The sequence below is a fragment of the Carya illinoinensis genome, chromosome 16 (assembly GCF_018687715.1).
Source record: "Carya illinoinensis cultivar Pawnee chromosome 16, C.illinoinensisPawnee_v1, whole genome shotgun sequence".
In the NCBI taxonomy this organism is placed as follows: Eukaryota; Viridiplantae; Streptophyta; class Magnoliopsida; order Fagales; family Juglandaceae; genus Carya; species Carya illinoinensis.
The window spans coordinates 10,252,192-10,271,797 of record NC_056767.1 but is presented as its reverse complement, the minus strand read 5'-3'; the positions used below and the strand labels follow the sequence as shown (position 1 = coordinate 10,271,797).

General features: G+C 35.2%; 2 protein-coding genes across 2 annotated transcripts; both read right to left on the bottom strand.

Annotated features, from left to right (window-relative positions):
• Window positions 1-265: 265 nt before the first annotated feature.
• LOC122298646 (cytochrome P450 CYP82D47-like) lies at window positions 266-2,550 on the bottom strand. Its single transcript, XM_043108483.1, has 2 exons — window positions 1,472-2,550; window positions 266-1,220 (listed from the first exon to the last, which is right to left on the bottom strand). The coding sequence occupies exons 1-2, from the start codon at window positions 2,426-2,428 to the stop codon at window positions 597-599; spliced, it is 1,581 nt and encodes a 526-aa protein (XP_042964417.1). The 5' UTR covers window positions 2,429-2,550; the 3' UTR covers window positions 266-596.
• Window positions 2,551-14,927: 12,377 nt separating this feature from the next.
• On the bottom strand, window positions 14,928-17,106 carry LOC122299803. Its single transcript, XM_043110256.1, has 2 exons — window positions 15,555-17,106; window positions 14,928-15,234 (listed from the first exon to the last, which is right to left on the bottom strand). The coding sequence occupies exons 1-2, from the start codon at window positions 16,612-16,614 to the stop codon at window positions 15,200-15,202; spliced, it is 1,095 nt and encodes a 364-aa protein (XP_042966190.1). The 5' UTR covers window positions 16,615-17,106; the 3' UTR covers window positions 14,928-15,199.
• Window positions 17,107-19,606: the final 2,500 nt, after the last annotated feature.

The following is a 19,606-nucleotide window of genomic DNA, read 5'->3' as shown; positions in this document are numbered from 1 at the left end:
TTGGACAATATATGTTGATTAATTTGTTTGTCTCGAGGTGTCTATGGTATGTTAGAGGCTTGAGATCAGCAAAGTATATTTGCTATGGTGTAATATGTCCGATGTAATATGCTAAATTAATTGAAAAAAACAAAACAAGACAAAACCAAGCCATTCATGTAATCCCTTGTTAGAGGCCAGAGACTGAAAATATTCGAAACGCTAAACTTCAGTTCCTGGTTGACTGGATCTATAATCGGTAGAAAAAGGATAGCATTAAGCTGAGTGCCACAGAATTATATATATATATATATATCATTGACTAAATCAAAATATACAGGAACTGGCTTAACCCAATTGATTAGAAATCAATACAGGGCATTAAAGCAAATTCAACGGATTCAATTTCAACTAGAATTGAATCCAAGCCGAACTCTAATATTACAAGTTTTTATTAGAAATATTGTTCTTCATCCATGATTTATCTACTTCTTGATTACTCACACTGATTTATAATGTGGTTTAAATGCACCAGCCATCGCACCACATGCATGAGTCGGTGTGATTGATCAACAAATAGCAAATCCTGTACGGATGCTAGCATTAATGCTAAACATTCACACATAAAGATTCGGTGATAAGCGAGGTTTGAGAACAACATCAAGTGGTGTGGTTTTGATGTTTGTCATTCCAAAGGTAGCTGACATATCAACAGTAGCATTTGATGGGGTGGAAATCTCAAAGGCATGAAGCAAACTTGCAAGAGGCAGGTGCAGCATCTGAAGACCGAAAGAGATACCAGGGCAACCTCTCCTACCGCTGCCAAAAGGGATGAGCTCAAAATTCTGACCCTTGACATCAACATCCTTGTGGGTGGTGAGGAACCTCTCTGGCTTGAACTCTAATGGCTCAGACCATATTTTAGGGTCTGTCTGGATTTTCCACAGATTGACCAGTACTCGTGTGCCTTTTGCAACATGGAAGCCACCAATGGTGCAGTCTTCTGCGGCTTCTCGTGGTCCTGGGAGAGGTCCAGGTGGGTATAGCCTTAGTGCCTCTTTGACAATGGCTTGGAGGTAGAACAACTTGCTGATATCTCCTTCATTGACTAGTCTTCCTCGGCCCACATGCATGTCAAGTTCCTCTTGAGCTTTTATTAAGGCATGGCGATTGTTCAATAATAGAGAGAGTGCCCATGTTAGAGAAACCATGGTTGTGTCTGTCCCTCCTGATATCATGTTCTAAAATATGGCACGATTGTGTCAGTACTTGTGCATAATTACCAATTATTGGTAGTATATAAAATGTCAACGACCTACACTCTTGACATTTTAATCATTGAGAGACTCACTTTAATGGTGTATCGAAATACAGCTCACGCGTAGTCTTTTCCAGTCTTTGATCTGATTTTGTTTAAATTGTTTGAATGATGATAAGGTATTTGAAGGCTATTTGTGCAAGTACTAATTTTCGCAAATTGAGAAACACGTACCAAACAAGTGGATTTATTGACAGTGTCAGCATCAAAATCACCAAGGTCAGCACCCTCAAGAACTGACAACATTATATCCATGAAATCCTGCTGCTGTTTAGATTCACCTGAAACCCTGTTCTTCCGGTGCTCCTCCAACCATTCTGTAGCCATACAATCCATCTCCTTTGCGGTTTTCTTCATGGCCTTCACATGGCCACCCAAATCCATCCACCCAAGATAAGGAATAGCATCCCCCACCAAAAACTGCCCCATCAGGTGAAAGAATTCCCTGAACGCCTTCTGGCATCGCTGAGCTTCCTTGTCTGCTGTAGCAGCAGCACCAAAGTACCTTTTTCCAGCAACCATCCTAAGCACCACATTGAGAGCCAAGTCCCCAAACCACTGCTTCATCTCCACCGAAACTCCACCGCCGCCGCCGTCCGACCCATCTTTCTTCTCTGTCCAAACCTTGTACAGCTCTTTCAAGGAAGTCTCCATCTCTGATGCTCGGACATCCTTAAGTAACTCGAGCCGGCGGGTCGAGAGCAGCTCCAGGGAGATTATCTTGCGCATTTCACGCCAGTAAGAGCCATAGGGGCTGAATCCCATCATGACAGAGTCGTAGCCCAAGTTCTTTGCAGCAGCTAGTTTTGGACGAGATGCTAGGACAACATCGTTTGTTGTGAAGCACTCTTTAGCCAGTTCCCAACTACTTATCACCAAAGCTGAATGCACCCCAATCCTGATGGAGAAAACTGATCCATATTTATCTGCTAAGGATCCCAAAACAATATGGGGAAGCTGGGATTTACCTCCTAACAGATGGAGGTGGCCAATCAGAGGCCATCGGCCGGCAGCTTCGGGTGGTTTTCTGCTCTTAGAAGCTCCAAACATCTTCTGGATGAAGTAGGAAAGGATTATTATGGAGAATAATCCTGCTATGATTGTGTTAAGATTTGGTAGATTGAAATCCATTAAAGTATCTCAAGACGGTAACCAGCTTTTCTGGGGAGGCTTCTTTGGTTTGATTGTGATCAGAAGCTCTCTGATCATCGGCTTCACTTCCAATTTTCACTTGCTGACCACCCATTTGTATCAGACTATCATACATTATTTTTCCTAACATTTATTATAAATATTAAAAAAATTATTTAAGTTTATAAATAAAGAAATTTAGCAATATTTGTTTATTCTTTGTAATGGGAAAACCACGGCCTAAACCAATATAGGTATTATTCTGCTGGCCATGGCCCCTTATCGTTGTCTTCTTGCAATTCATGTTTAAAATACTCATTTTGTAGATTAAGATGCCATATATTATGATTAATTATGTTGATAAAGTAGTGATCTCACATGGTTCTTGACTTTGACTCTATCGGATGAGGTTGGAGATTATATAATAATGGCGAACATAATCAGTGAAAGCTTTAGGGCTAATTTGGAGAAAGAGATAAAATGAAGATTTTGTAAATACTAATAAGATATATATTTTATAAATAATAGTAAAATAATTTGAGTTCAGTATTTTCTAAGTTTTGAGAAATGAAAGAGAAAAAATTAAATAAAAAATATTATAATATTAAAATATGGTAAGAATATAGTTTTATAATATTATTTTTATTTAAAAATATGAAAAAGTTGTAATTATTTATTATTTTTATTTAAAAATTTAAAAAAATTATAATGATTAGTTTAAAATTAAATAAAAATTTTATGTGTCGTCTGAGTCCTCAAGCATGCCCTCGTTGTCATGATTTTATTGCATTTATAATAATAAATTAAGAACTTATCCAATCAAGTTCTTTTGTCGTGGAGCCAAAATGCATAAAAAATTGGGAGTCTCAAATCTCAATTACGTTTTCAAACACCAATTAGCAAGTAGAAGGGTACAAAAGGAGGGAAAAAATAATTATAATAATAATAATAATAAATTAAAAAAAAAAATTGAACTCTCCAAGCAATTCAACGTGGGATGCTTTGTTTTTTGTTGTATTGCTTAAAGTTATCAAATTCCAATCAGCCTCAGAAATAATTGAGTAAATTAATATTACATAATCATAAAAGGGACTAGGTACCTAATTAATTAATTATTAGAATATGAAATAGGGTTTTCCTTAGTCGAGTTTTGAATATAATTAGATCCTTTAGATATGGGATACATGTTAGTCCAATGCCATTTAATGGTTCTAACTTTCTATCCACCAAAAACCTGTGACCTGATTGGCATAATCCCCAGCCTCTAAAATGGAGATCTAGAGTTCGAAATCCTCCTCTCCCACATATATTAAAAAAAAAAAAATGAAATCCTCCTCTCCCACATATACTAAAAAAAAAAAAAAAACCTCTGTACTGATCAAATTTAGTCCTACGTTTTGGCTCTTTAATTTTTTTATTATTTTGGGTCACAATTTGGACCATTATTGCAGTAGTACTCCTTCCATAGGGGACTTTGCATAATATTGCAGCTTGTGTCTATGTTCGTGCATTTTTCAGTCAAGGAAGTGCTACCATTAGGACGATTAAGTTAATTACTCTTTGCTTATCTCCAATAAAATTTTGGAGAGAGTATGCTATTCCCCTTTTTCAATTGATTTTCCATCTTACATAGTGATGACCTCCTTTTATAGGATTTTCAAATCTTATAGATATTTGTCATGCGTCTACTTTAGATGAGAGTGGATGATTATTTTCTAAAAATTGGGCTTAGTGACCATTATCTAAAAAGTGGGCTTTAGTTTTATGGGAGGTTTCCATAATGAGTCGAGATCAAAATTGAAAGTTAAATAAAATATTATTTTTTAATATTATTATTATTTTTAGATTTAAAAATATTGAATTGTTTATTATATTTTGAGTGAAAATTTGATAAACTTGTAATGATTACATATGATGAATTGAGATAAATTAAGTGGCTTTTGTATCTAAACTGGGCCTTATTCACTATGTAGTGAAGCTCTTTAAGTGGGGACCACTAACTATTCTTTGTTAAGGATAAGCATTATTCCGTTCCAGACAATATTCAAATTTGATAAAATGATGGAGTTAGGCGTGCTGCAATCTGTTGGATAGATTTGTATTTTAAATCTTGTATTTAAATATTTGCAAATGATATCACATGTAACTACGCGATCTTATCTCATGTAACTACACGATCTTATCTCATGTAACTACACGATCGTACGCGATCTTCTTTTCCTGATTTTCTGTAATAAGCTCTGGCTATTTATAGATGAATAATATACTCATCTCTGGTAAGCTTTCCATAGTGGATTTCTAATTATTTCATGGTACTAGAACAACTTATAGCTAAAGCTTTTGTTGATCCCATGGTTGCTTCTAAAGATTCTTCTGCTGCATTTCATCTTCCATCTCATGTTATAGCCATCAAGCTTGATGATACTAACTTTCTTGCATGGAGTGCTCAATTGCTTCCTTTATTTTGAAGCTATGGTCTCCTGGGAATCATTGATGGTTCCGACCCTTGTCCTCCTCAATATTCCAACGACAAACTAAAGGCCCAAGGTATTCTTAATTCTACTTATGTGGTTTGGCAGTATAAGGACCAAACGGTGCTTGACTTGATTGTTTCATCTCTATCTCTTGCAGTGGTTTCCACCATTTATGGACTGGAGACTTCTCGGCTTGCTTGGCGGGCCCTTGGTGCACGGTTTGCTGCTCCTTCAACATCTTGGATTTCTCTTATTAAGAGGAAATTGCAATCTTTACAACAAGGCTCCATGTCTTGCCAAATTTTTTTGATGAAGTTAAGTCCCTTGCTGATGAATTATCGGCTGTTGGGAAACCCATTGATAATTCTAATTTGATACTTTTTGTTCTCAATGGTTTAAACTATTCTTTTCACTCATTTGTCACTACATATATGTTACTTGCTAAGAAGAAGTCTATGCCTTTTTCGGATTTTCATGCTGAATTATTGAACTATGATCTCAAGCAAAAATTTCATACTCAATCAATTAACCCATGGCCGGATCATATGCTCTCTATTCACATAAACCTGGCTCCAAACCAGGTGCTCGCAACAACAACAATAAAAATCTTTTCTCAGGTGCATCAAAATCCAATGGCTCTGGCACAACTCCTTCCCGCCTCATTTACTGCCATTATCACATGCAACTCCTCCGCTTGATTCTCGGTCCCGCTCTCCATGTCAAATCTGCAAATGTGAGGGACATCAAGCACTAGATTGTTTCAACCGGATGAATTATTCTTTTTAGGGACAACATCCACCAACTAAGTTAGCTGCCATGGTTGCTGAGGCAAACACCGCTTATCTTAATCAACATCAGTGGTATGTAGACAGCAGTGCCATTATTCATGTGACTTCAGATATTGTCAATCTTGCCACTTATCAACCTTATGAAGGTGACGTTGCTGTGGGCGTAGGTAACGGGGCAGGTTTGATTATATCTCTCACTGGCAATGCTTCAATTAAAACTCCTTCCTCTACTCTAACTTTGAATAATGTTGCCTATTGTCCTCAAGTTTCTGCTCATCTTCTTTCTATAAATAAATTTTGCGAAGATAACAATGTTCTCTTTGAACTCACTAGCTCTAATTTTTCTATGAAGGACATCTTGACGAGGGACACGCTACTGACGGGGCCAAGTGATAATGGATTGTACCCAATCAACTTCATCAACTATCCTCATCAAAGTTCCATGCCCTTACCATGATTGTTGGTGTCAAAGCCCTTATCTCCACCTGGCATTCTCGTTTAAGACATCCCTCCGCCGCAATCCTTCAGCGTGTTGTCTCCAAATTTTCTCTTCCTGTTAGTGGTTCAATAAATAAACAATCCATTTGTATGTCGTGTCAACTAGGAAAGGCTAAGCAGTTACTATTCTCTAATTCGTCAAGCGAATCAACTGCTCCCTTAGAAATAATTCATTCTGATGTTTGGTCCACTTCCACTCTTCTTTTTTTTTTTTTTTTGGTTGTTTCTCATTGCTAATAAATCCGATGTTTATTCTACTTTTGTTAAATTTAAGTTTCTAGTGGAAAAACAATTTAATGACATCATTAAACAATTTCAAAGTGACAATGGTGGTGAATATTGTTCTATCATCTTTAAGCAGTTTTTGAGTGCAAATGAAATTTTTTATTGCCTATCTTGTCCTCATACCTCTCAACAAAAAGGTCTCACCGAGAGGTAACATTGCCATATTATGGAAATGAGACTCACTCTTCTTGCTCAATTGGGATTGCCTAAGAGATTTTGGGTAGATGCTTTTCTAACCCTCCATATTTATTATTAATCAATTACCTACCAAAGTTCTTGATTTTTCCTCACCATATGAATGCCTTCTTAATCTTCCTCCTGACTTCACATATTTTTGAGCATTTGGTTGTCAATGTTTTCCCTATCTTCGCCCCTACACCAATGACAAATTATCTTACCGTAGCATACCTTGCATCTTCATTGGCTATAGTTCAAACCATAAGGGGTTTCGGTGCTTTGAACCATCCTCCAAGTGTGTCTATCTATCCAGAAACATGATTTTTTATGAATGTGTATTCCTTGCTCGTGCACAATCCATGATCATCGAACCTACCAGTGGCGTGAACTCCTCAAGTAACTCTCAAACTTTATTTCTTCCTCCTCCCTTACATATCTTACAATCCGTCCCTACACCTTCTACACAACCTGATTTTACCTCATCTACTACTCATCTCGGCAGACCTCCACCCGAACAATACCATGACTCATCTCCACCATCACCCAGGTTTATTTAATTCGAGACTAACCCTACTACTACACCTTCACTTCCTTCTTTGCCTGAATGACCAGAAAATGAGCGCCATCCCTTCCTTGCACATGATAACTAGATCCCAGACTGGTAGTCTTAAGCCACGTACCTTCCCTGGTTTTCATTTATATTCTACTTGTCACCCTCTTCAAGCATTGCATGCAGGTACCAACATTTCCGAGCTTCGCACCTATGCTCTAGCGGCTTCTTCACCTGAGTGGCATTCAACCATGACAAGTGAGTTTCAGGCACTCTTAACAAATGAGACATGGTCTCTGTGCTCTCATTTTCCTGATAAAAATGTGGTGCCATGCAAATGGGTTTTCAAACTAAAATGCCGACTTGATGGTAGTATTGATCGTCACAAGGCAAGATTAGTGGCTGTTGGTTATCTCCAATAGAGTGGGATTGATTTTCATGACACGTTTAATCCGGTCATCAAACCCTCTACCGTTCGTATGGTGCTTTCTCTCTTTGTTTCATTCAACTGGGACATTCGACGACTTGATGTTTCTAATGCCTTTCTTCATGGAATTTTAGAGGAAGAGGTATATATGTCACAACCGAAAGGCTTTGAGGATCCTCTTAATCTTGATTTTGTTTGCAAGCTTCATAAATCGATCTATAGGTTGAAGCAAGCCCCTAGAGCTTGGTTTAATTGACTCTCCAATGCTCTATTGTCTCTCGGCTTTCAAAGTTCACAAGTTGATCCCTCATTGTTTACCTATCATCATGACTCGGTGCATGTATTTTTACTCGTTTATGTGGATGACATTCTTGTCACTTTCAATAATCGGGGTTTTATTACTTCTCTCATTGCTAATTTGCAACTTGAATTTTCTATGAAGGATCTTAGACAGTTATCTTATTTTTTGGGCATTGAAGCTACCCACAACGCCTCAGGTTTACATCTTCGGCAAACTCGGTATATTATTAACCTCTTGGATCGTGCACAAATGCTTGGAATCCGACCCTATTGTGCTCCTCGTGTCTCGGGTTCTAAACTCTCTGTTACCCAGATGACTAACACAAGAGGGGGGTGAATTGAGTTGTATTTAAAAAAATAACAATTATAAATCAAATATACAATATAAAATATAAACAAAATACAAAACAGCAATAAATATAAAGAATAAGGGTAAGAGAGAAGTAAACTCAGTATGTTAACGAGGTTCGGCCCCACTACCTACGTCCTCGCCTCAAGCTACCCCTTGAAGGTCCCCAAATTCACTATTCAACCTCCTTCAAGTGGAGATAGAAACCTATTACATTTTTGAACAACACCGCTACAAAGGATCCGTGTAGAACACCCTCTACACTTGCAATCACCTTACACATGGTGATTCAACTATTCTCTGTGTATAACACTTTCTACACACACAAGAGTTATACACACTATTTTACTGATACAAGAGCTGATAGTGGGTAGATTATCAGAAAACACTCCTCAATGAGTGAAATAAGAACAATACAACACAAACTATATTTCTTTCGAAATGAATAAGGATTAAGGCTCAATACTTAGAGAAGAGAGAATGAAATTTTTGAATGAATGTTGTATGCTTTTGGTGTTGTAAATGTGAAACTTTCAAATGATCTATTTATAGGCATATAAGATTTTATATTCAAATTTAAAAAGATTTACATGTCAAAGACAAGATCATTCATTTTTTCAAAAAATTCAAATAAAAGGTTCTTCTTTTTCAATTTTCATAAACAACATCATTCATTTTTCAAAAATTTCAAACCTAATCTTTTATTTTTGGCATATGACAAAAGGAGCACACTTTACTTTTTAAAAAAATTCAAACCTAATCTTTTTACTTTTTACATATGACAAAAGGAGCACACTTTACTTATCAAATTTTTCAAACAAAAACATCTACATTTTGACTAAGTAAAAAAAAATAATCACTTTTGAAAATATTCAAATAAAACATGCACATATAAAATATGACAATCAATCATCTTTAATATTTTCAAAATTCAAACCTTTAATTATGTAATGCACATGTGAAAGATGACAATTAATCATCTTTCAAAATTTTCAAATTTAATTTTCAAAATATTCATGCACATGTAGAAAACGTATTTTAATGTTTTATGATAAAATATGAATTTTGAGCCTTAATCTTAATCCTAATTTCAAATTTTTAAGAGATTTACAACATTACTCTATGATTTTAATGTGAACTTATTCCCTTCTTGCTCATACTTGGTTCCTTGATGTGCTTGATTCCATTGTGCGGACAACTTGAACTTGAGACTCTTTTATTCTTTGAATTTATTTGTTATCATCAAAATCCATGTATAAATTTATAATTACAGGAAACTTGAAACCTTAGGTTCAACACTCTCCAAATTTGATGGAGACCTCCTTTCGGATCCTACTGAATATCAACACACTATATGTGCCTTACAATATGTCACACTCACTCGTCCTGGTATTGCATATTATGTAAATCAATTATGTCAACGCATGCAAGCTCCAACCACTACTCATTGGACGGTAGCCAAACGTGTGCTGCGATATTTAAAGCAAACACTTGATTATGGTCTCTACTATAAGTCTAGCCCTTTTTCTATTAATGCTTATTGTGACTCGGATTGGACAGGTATCCTGACGATAGAAGATCGACATGTGATTATGGTGTTTATGTTAGTCCCAATCTCATCTCTTGGTCGGCTAAGAAACAGCCCGTGGTTTCCAAATCTAGTACTAAGGAGGAATACAGATGTTTAGCCCTTGTTACTGCTTAGGTTTATTGGCTGTGTATGCTCTTGTGTGAGTTGAAAGTGTCAATTGATTCTCCTCCCATTATTTGGTGTGACAATATCAGTGCATTGGCTCTTGCTTCCAATCCCATATTTCATGCACGTTCTAAACATATTGAAGTGGATTACCACTTCATTCGTGAAAAGGTTGCCAACAGGGATATCATCCTACAAAATGTTCTGACTTCCCGACAACCTGTGGATATTTTTACTAAGGGACACACTATTGATTATTTTTGCATTCTTCGTGACAAACTATCTGTGTCGGATCTCCCTGCTTGTTTGCGGAGGAATGTTGAGGATAAACATTAATATGTTCCAGACAATATTCAAATTTGATAAAATGATGGAGTTTGGTGTGCTGCAATATATTGGATAGATTTGTATTTTAAATCTTGTATTTAAATATTTGTAAATGATATCACCTTTAACTACGCGATCTTATCTCATGTAATTACGTGATCATCCAAGATCTTCTTTTTCTGATTTTCTGTAATAAGCTTCGGCTATTTATAGATGAATAATATACTCATCTCTAGTAAGCTTTCCATAGTGGATTTCTAATTATTTCATTCTTATCCTCGAGAGTCTACATACCAATTATGCTAATATAAATATATACATGTGTGTGTGTGTGTTGGGAAATATTTGGATAATAAAATATATATATATATATATATATATATATATATATATATATATATGCAAACACTTTATAAATTATAGAATATGTAAAATAACGAGAACAAATTAAAAAGAGAGAACTGAGTGTTGAGACAAGTTGTGATAGACACTTTCCTTAGAGCATATTCCACCGCCTCCAAATCTAAACATATACTAAATTTCTTGACAGTCTACTCCCAACAATCAACAACGTAAATTTCTGTTAATCTTCTTGTCGGTGCACTCAAAATGAGATCATCGAATCCAATATAAAATAGCCAATAAAGAAAGAAAGATAAAAGAATGAGATAGTGTTTCTCTAATTTTTGTAGCGAATTGGAGTATGTAAAGTTGTAGGTGAGGTTCCCTATTTATGGAAAATGAAATGACACTTGTGAAAAGTCACAATTAAAATGATAGAACAGTTGTGAGACGTTACAACTTTTCCAGTTGTAGAGAATACATTAAAAATGTTTCTAACTCATTTAATGGCACAATCCCTTGTCACTACAAGTGAATAAATACGGGACATACAAAAAAAAATTAATTTTTTAATATTAGACTCCACTCTTTTTTAAAATGATAGCGTAGCTCTTGCGCACTTTATAACTAAATGTAACATTTTTCTTGAAATAATCCCTATTTCTTATAACTAAAATGTATCGGGATATTAGGGGTTGACGAGTTCCATGTATTTAGCAAAGATGAATATAAAATTAATGGTATATATGTAGATGTAGCTCAGTATGTGATTTTTTTTTTTTATAAAAAAAACGTACAGCACTATTTCTATTAAAAACAATATCACACGCTTAGGGAGAAAAAAATCCGACAATGTAAAATCCCTAATAATTAATTAAGAGCGTAAAGGATTAAATAAAACCAATTAATTAAAGAACTCTCATGGTTGTAATTCTAATCTAAATTCATTACACGTTTAATGTTGTCCAATACTTTCACTTAGAGATGAGTTACAAATGTTGTTATTAGGGGTCGATGAATTAGCATAATAATATTGCAATGTCTCCAAAAATTGAGCGTGGTAGTTCATGCATGCATGCCTTATCATTTGCTCTTAAGTAAAGGTGACAATATATGACACGACTCGTTAACTCAATACGAACGCAACATAATAAAATCGGATTTGAGTTTAACCTTAATGAGTTCGGGTCAAAATGGGTTAACCTGTTAAAACATAATTGCTTAACGGGTCACTAATGGGTCAACCCGTTAAGAAAATTAAAATTACAATTTTACCTTTAAGCTAAAAACTAAAAAACACTAAGACTAATTCACTAAACTACGCCCTGGCCCCGCAACTCTCACATCTCAGACTCTCGCCCTTGCCTCACAAATTCACAACCTCAAATTCATCTTCAAAACCTTAACCCACGTGGCCACCTCCCTGACGAGTCACAGCCTCACCATTTAGCTGTCAGCTGCAAGGCACTCATAGAACTTTTTCTCTTCTCTACTTCTCCTCAACCCTATTGCACAATATTAAATTCTCTTCTTTCCACTGAATGTCATTCATTGCATTAGAAAAATAATATCCGTATCTGTACAAGACTCAAAGTCTCCTATTTATACATTTTATATCTCACTAAGGTACTGTATACAAAAGAATAAAATAAACATACACTACACGTGTAAAGAATGTAAATAAGTAATATTATAATCTAATACTCCCCCTCAAGATGGACTATATATATTTAATAGTCCCATCTTGCCAATGAGATGGTTAAACTGATTCAAGCCTAGAGACTTTGTCAAGACATCAGCAATTTGACAACCTGTTTTGACATGAAATAGCTTGATCACGCCAGCTTGCATCTGCTCCCTCACAAGATGACAATCTATCTCAATATGTTTTGTTCTTTCATGGTATACTGGATTAGAAGCTATGTGAATAGCAGCTTGTGAATCACAGTACATTAAAGCTGGCTGTGAGCGTGAAATCCCAAAATCTGCTAACAAATTTTTCAGCCAAAGTATTTCACAAACCCCAGCTGCCATTGCCCTATATTCTGACTCAGCCGAAGATCTGGAAATTGTTTGTTGCTTCTTTGACTTCCAACTGACCAAATTATCCCCCAAAAACACAGTGTAACCAGTGACAGATTTCCTAGTATCTGGGCATGCTGCCCAATCTGAATCTGTGTACACTTTGAGCTGGAAATTAGTGGAAGCAGATGAGAAAAATAATCCTAAGCCAACTGTGGCTTTGACATATTGAACCACCCTATTTGCTGCTGCCATATGTGGTACCCGAGGCCTATGCATGAACTGGCTTAATCTTTGCACTAAAAAAGCAATATCGGGTCTTGTAATGGTTAGGTAAATCAACCTACCAATTAATCTCCTGAATTGAGAAGGATCTTCTAACTCATCCCCACTTTCAGCATTCAAAATCAAATTTTGTTCCATGGGTGAAGATGCTGGTTTACAACCAGTCAAGCCACAATCTTCAATAATTTCCAGAGAATACTTTCTCTGACACAGATGAATTCCCTTAGCAGATCTGGCTGCTTCAAGGCCTAAGAAATATTTCAAAGGACCTAGGTCTTTCATCTTAAAATGACTGTTCAGATATGACTTCAAGGCTTCTACAGCAGCAATATCATTACTTGAGACTAAAATGTCATCTACATACACAAGAAGAAAGATAACTGAAGTACCCTCTTGCTTGCTGAAAAAAGAGTAGTCTGATCTTGATTGAGTAAACCCATTAAGCAACAAAGTCGATGAGAATTTTGCAAACCATTGCCTTGATGCTTGTTTCAAGCCATACAAGGATTTCTTAAGTTTGCATACAAGTGTTGACTCCCCCTTGCTGTCAAAACCAGATGGCAATGACATGTAAACCTCTTCTTGAAGCTCACCATTCAAGAAGGCATTGTTTACATCTAGCTGGAAAATTGGCCACTGTTTGGCAGCAGTGATTGAAAGAAAAATTCTCACAGTAGTGAGTTTGGCTACTGGACTAAAAGTCTCATAGTAGTCATGTCTTTCTAGCTGGGTATAACCCTTGGCTACTAACCTAGCCTTATATCTTTCTACACTCCCGTCAGACTTCAGCTTCAACTTGTACACCCCTTTACATCCAACTGGGCGTTTACCAAGAGGTAAAGGGACTAAATCCCAAGTGCCATTCTGCTCTAAAGCTGAAATTTCAGCTTGCATAGCTTCCCTCCATTCAGGATATTTGACAGCTTGAGAATAAGATTTAGGCTCAACAAGAATAGACGTAGAGAGAACAAAGGATTTATGAGATGGAGAGAGTTTATCATATGTCAAATACCTGCTGATTGGGTGAGAAATGTGGGAGGAAGGAAGACCAGCAACCTTGTGATCAGTGGGAGAAGGTGAATGCAAAGCAGCAACCTGTTGACAGTGATAGGAATGAAGGTACGAAGGAGGATGTCGAGTCCTAGATGACCTTCTAAGAGAAATTAATGAAGAATTTGAATTAATATTACTGATTTCAGTTTGTGAAGGAGCAGTAATATTAAAATCAGAATTAGGAGCAGGATTGGGTAGAGGACCAAGAGAATAATCTGTAGCACAGGATGGTGTTGATGAAGAAGATTCAAAAGGAAATACTTCTTCATGGAATACTACATCTCTAGAGACATAGCAAGTCTGAGTTTCTAAGTTTAACAACTTGTAACCCTTAACACCAAAAGGATAACCTAGAAAAACAGACTTCATAGCTCTAGGAGAGAATTTAGAACGAGCATGAGAGAGTGTTGAGCCAAAACATAAACAGCCAAACACCCTAAGATGAGTATAAGATGGTGATTTGTGATACAAAAGCTCATAAGGAGTCTTATTCAAAAGAATAGGACTTGGAATTCTGTTAATCAAATAAACAGAAGTAAGGATGCTATCTCCCCAATAACAAAGAGGAAGTTTAGCATGAAAAAGAAGGGATCGTGCCACATTAAGAATATGTTGGTGTTTACGCTCCACAACAGAATTTTGTTGTGGAGTTGCAACACAACTCAGTTGGTAAAACACTCCCTTGGAAGCAAAAAAAGATTTTAAAGCAAACTCAGGACCATTATCAGACCTAAGTGCTTTGATTTTGAGATTGAATTGTGTTTCAACATGAAGAAAGAAAGACTGTAGTAAAGATGCAACTTCAGACTTAGATTTCATTAGATATACCCACGTAGCCCGAGAGTAATCATCTACTATGGTGAGAAAATATCTAAAACCATCATAAGTAGAAGAGGCCATTGGTCCCCAAATATCACAATGTATCAAATCAAATGATGCATTACATTTATGATGACCAATAGGAAAAGATAAACGTTTCTGTTTTGCAATTGGACAAGTGGTACAAGTATCAAATTTAGAATGCAAAACAGGAATAAACTGCCGTAAAGATTGCAATCTAGAAGAAGATGAATGACCTAATCTAAAGTGCCACAAGGCTACATTAGATTGAATGGAAAAACAAGATGTAGGAGTAGAAGATTCCCTGGAAATGATAGATGACTGAGGAAAAGTCAATCTGTAGAGGCCATCTTGCATTTCACCCATCCCAATCATCTTCGAGGTTACTAGGTCCTGCAAGAAACAATGATGAGGTTTAAGGATCAAACAACATTGTGATGTTTGAGTAATTTTACTGACTGATAGAAGATTGAACGTAAAACTAGGTACACATAAAACATTGGTGAGAATAAGAGAGGAACTTAAGGCAACATCACCAATATGTGTGACCTGAGCAAATGTACCATTAGGTAACTTGACAGAATGAGAGACAATAACAGGCTTGCTGGTATAGAAACAAGGAGAATGAATCATGTGGTCTGATGCACCACTGTCAATTATCCAAGAATTCAAGTGAAATGAATCAACAGAGGCACAAACAGAATTAGATTTACCTGAAAAATTGGGAATTAAAGCCATGTTTACTGAAGAAGGTGGAGAGGAAGCAGCTGGTTTGAGTAAGGCTAGTAATTGTTGACACTGATCCGCAGTGAGCGACAAGGAAGTCAAATCAGTGTTCTGAACAGCATTGGCAGTGGCATTAACACCTTTAGTCTTATCTCGAAATTTATAGTTAGGAGGATATCCATGGATTTTGTAGCACCGGTCAACTGTATGGCCAGAAATGCCACAGTGACTACAGGTGACCTTGCTTCGTGTAGGAAGTTTAAAATTCCTAACTACAGTGTCTGGCTTAGCAGCTAAAGCAACAGACTCAACAGATACAGAAGGAGTATGCCTCTGACTAAGAAGCCTTTGGCGTTCTTCTTGTATAACAAGACTAAAAACTTTGTTAATAGATGGCAGAGGTTCCATCATTAAAATCTGACCTCTCACAGCATCAAATACATCAGTAAGCCCCATGAGAAATGTCATCACATAACTCTTGTGATGATATGCAGCAAAGGTCTTGGATGAATTACATGTACAGCCTCGACAGATGCACATTGGTAGAGGTTGATAATTCAACAGTTCATCCCAAAGCACTTTCAATTCAGTGAAGTAAGTACTTACATCGCTTTGATTCTGTCGTAGGGCAGAGATGGCAGTCTGCAACTCAAATACACGAGGTCCGTTCCCTTGAGAAAAACGCTCCTTCAATTCCAGCCACATCGCACGAGAAGTATCAATATAAATGACACTTTGAGCAATTTTAGGGGACAACGAATTTAGGAGCCAGGAGAGGACAATAGTGTCACATTTGCTCCACGAAGAAAACAATGAATCAGTTTGAGCAGGAGGATGAAGAGATCCATCAATAAAACCTAACTTGTTTCTCGCTTTCAAGGAAAGAAACGTAGATCGGCTCCAGGAATGGTAATTGCTTGTGTGGAGTTTCTCACTGACGAGAAGCACACTAGGATGATCTGCAGTCGTTAGATAGAAAGGACTTCGAGGATCGGCTTCTACGTTGAGAATGGGAGGGGAAAAAGAGGATGAATCTGTCTCAGGCATGATTCTAGGGTTTATGATTGAGGAAAAGAAAAGAAAATCGAAATCAAGGAAATCAAATTGAAATCGAATTCACAAAACAACAAGATCAGGAGCCAAACAAAAAATAATCGAATGAAATCAAGAGATGAAATCGCATAGGAAGGACGTGAGAAACAGAAAATCTCGGAAGAAAAGAAAGACGCTGGAAACACGGAAAAGGAAACAAGCTGGAAACACGAAAGAGAAACAAGCTGGAAACACGAAAGGGAAAGTAAGGGAAAGTAAGGGTAATTGCGGAAAAAATTCTACTGATACCATATTAAATTCTCTTCTTTCCACTGAATGTCATTCATTGCATTAGAAAAATAATATCCGTATCTGTACAAGACTCAAAGTCTCCTATTTATACATTTTATATCTCACTAAGGTACTGTATACAAAAGAATAAAATAAACATACACTACACGTGTAAAGAATGTAAATAAGTAATATTATAATCTAATACACGAGACTCAGGTTCGTGCTTCTCTTTAGCAATAGCCAACAAGGTAACTTCTTCTTCCTCTTCCATTTCTTGTATAGGAATTTTATGTTGTTGACCTTATTCCTTATAGCCTAACTTTACTGCAAATTCCTACTTAAGAGTACAAACAGCTTGCAATGTTAATGGTATTTACAGATGTGTTGTTTGGATTGTAGTTACAGATGTATTGTTTGGATTGTATTATTTACAGTTGGTTGTTTGCCGCTTCCCTAATTTCCTCGAGTTTTTGCTCCACCCACTTTCATGGCCGAAGGCCTATGGGTCCCTGCTGAATTCTAAGAAAAAACAAATAAAAAGAAGAGGTGTAATTTGATTTGAATTTCCCCAATTCATTAAGTGGTTTGATGTTGGCTTTTGTCTTAAGTTTTAATTTCTCTCGTCTTTTTTAGATGTTTTTTATTGGTCCATAATGACGTTGGCTCACGAATGAAAAGGGTGGACCAAAGAGTACATTTTAGGTGGCATATTCCTTTTGGACCGTGCTACATACACAGAGATTATAATGACCGTTCTAATATGTTATGTTTTCAAAAACTGCGACAAAATGAGAGGAGATAACTTAAAATTAAAATTATAAATTATTAAAATATATTATTTTTATATTAAAATTTTAAAAAATTAAATTATTTTTTTATTTTGTATAAAAATTTAAAATAATTAAAATAATTAAATAAAATAAAATGAAAAATTTTATAAAAATCAACGAGAGATTAAAAAATAAATAATGTTCGTTCGCTTGGATTTTTCCACCTTGCACTAGATGAAAGAGGAACAAGAAGACACCTCTAAATGGGTCGGTTTGAAATGTGAGACCATTCAATCATTCAAATTCTTTGAAAATACCAATTTTCAAAAATGAAAAAAATAAAAGAAGGAAAGTCTTTGGAACATTATTTATTTTTTAATCTCTCGTTGACTTTTATAAAATTTTTCATTTTATCTCATTTTAATTATTTTAACTAGATGAAAGAGGAACAAGAAGACACCTCTAAAAAATAAATGAGGTATAAATTATAATTTTGAATTTTAAGATAAAATATTAAAATATTATTATTATTTTGATATTTAAGAAAATTAAGAAAAAATTAAATTATTTATTATATTTTATATAAAAATTAAAAAAATTATAATAATAAAATAAAAATTTTAAATTTGAGATGAAAATTTTAAACCGACAAAAAGAAAATTAATCAGCTGTACATCATCTTATTTTTTACTTTTCAATCATTGCTACAGTGATATTACAGTAATGATACAGTACCACTACAGTTAATTTGTTACAAAGTTTCATGTGCCTCTACAATAATACCGCTACAGTACATATAACTACCACAATTTTAATATATATAATTATTTATTATAATCTTTTTATTTTATTTGTAATGTATAATTTAAAAAATATATTTCAAATTTTATAAAATATAATATAATAAATAGGTCATACTTAGAATAATTTTGAGAGTAATGCTACATACAGTCATGGAATGTACAAACGTCACACAATCGCTTTGAAAAATAGTGGGATTCACGATTAAAAAGTTTTTTTTTTTCATGTGAGTTCCATATTAATTCATTTTTTTTTTTAAAAACTGCACGACACTTGCACAACCATGACTGTAAATATCATTACTCTAATTTTGGTTAACAAAGAAATGTGTTCATATTTAGAAATATTGATATAATCACGGCCAATTACAAAAAATATATTTCGTGAAAGTCAAAATATGTATGAGTTTTTAAATTAATAATAGATATTTCTTATTTTTAATATATTCATAATATTTCACATCCAATAATTAAAAATACTTTTAAATGATTGGTGGGATTCACCATTTTATCAAATTCTTAAAAATTAAAAATCATTTCATCTCATCTCACTATCTAAACACATATATACTTTTTTATAAATCATATCATCTGATATTAATTCAAAAATCTCACTATTATTGAAAATATCTCATATCATCTAATAACTAAACAAGAACTTAGAGGCTTGCTTGAGAGGAGAGCGCATCCCATCCATGCATGTGAGCCGGTTTGAAATGCGAGGCACTTCTGTACTCGTTCCAACAACTTTTTTTAAACCATGCACAATGTCCATCTTTGGAGTTTTCTCATCCTTTGGACAATATATCATGTTGTTTAATTTGATTGTCTCGAGTTGTCTATGGTGTATATGTTAAGAGGCTTGAGATCAGCAAAGGATATTTGCAATTGCTATGGTGTAATATGTCCGATGTAATATGCTAAATTAATTAAAAAACAAAAACAAAACAAAACCTGCATGCCATTGTAATTCCTTGTTAGAGGCCAGAGACTGAAAAATATATTCGAAACGCTAAACTTCAGTTCCTGGTTGACTGGATCTATAATCGGTAGAACAATGCTAGCATTAAGCTGAGTGCCACAGAATTATATTTATATAAATATATATATATCATTGACTAAATCAAAATATAATACAGGGCA

Excerpts from the sequence above, each read along its gene's own strand:
- LOC122298646 (XM_043108483.1), bottom strand. The coding sequence starts at position 2,428 with ATGGATTTCAATCTACCAAATCTTAACACAATCATAGCAGGATTATTC. Across the intron at positions 1,221-1,471 it reads TCAATAAATCCACTTGTTTG|AACATGATATCAGGAGGGAC; the intron begins GTACGTGTTTCT and ends GCCATATTTTAG.
- LOC122299803 (XM_043110256.1), bottom strand. The coding sequence starts at position 16,614 with ATGCCTGAGACAGATTCATCCTCTTTTTCCCCTCCCATTCTCAACGTA. Across the intron at positions 15,235-15,554 it reads TTTAATTCCCAATTTTTCAG|GACCTAGTAACCTCGAAGAT; the intron begins GTAAATCTAATT and ends TGTTTCTTGCAG.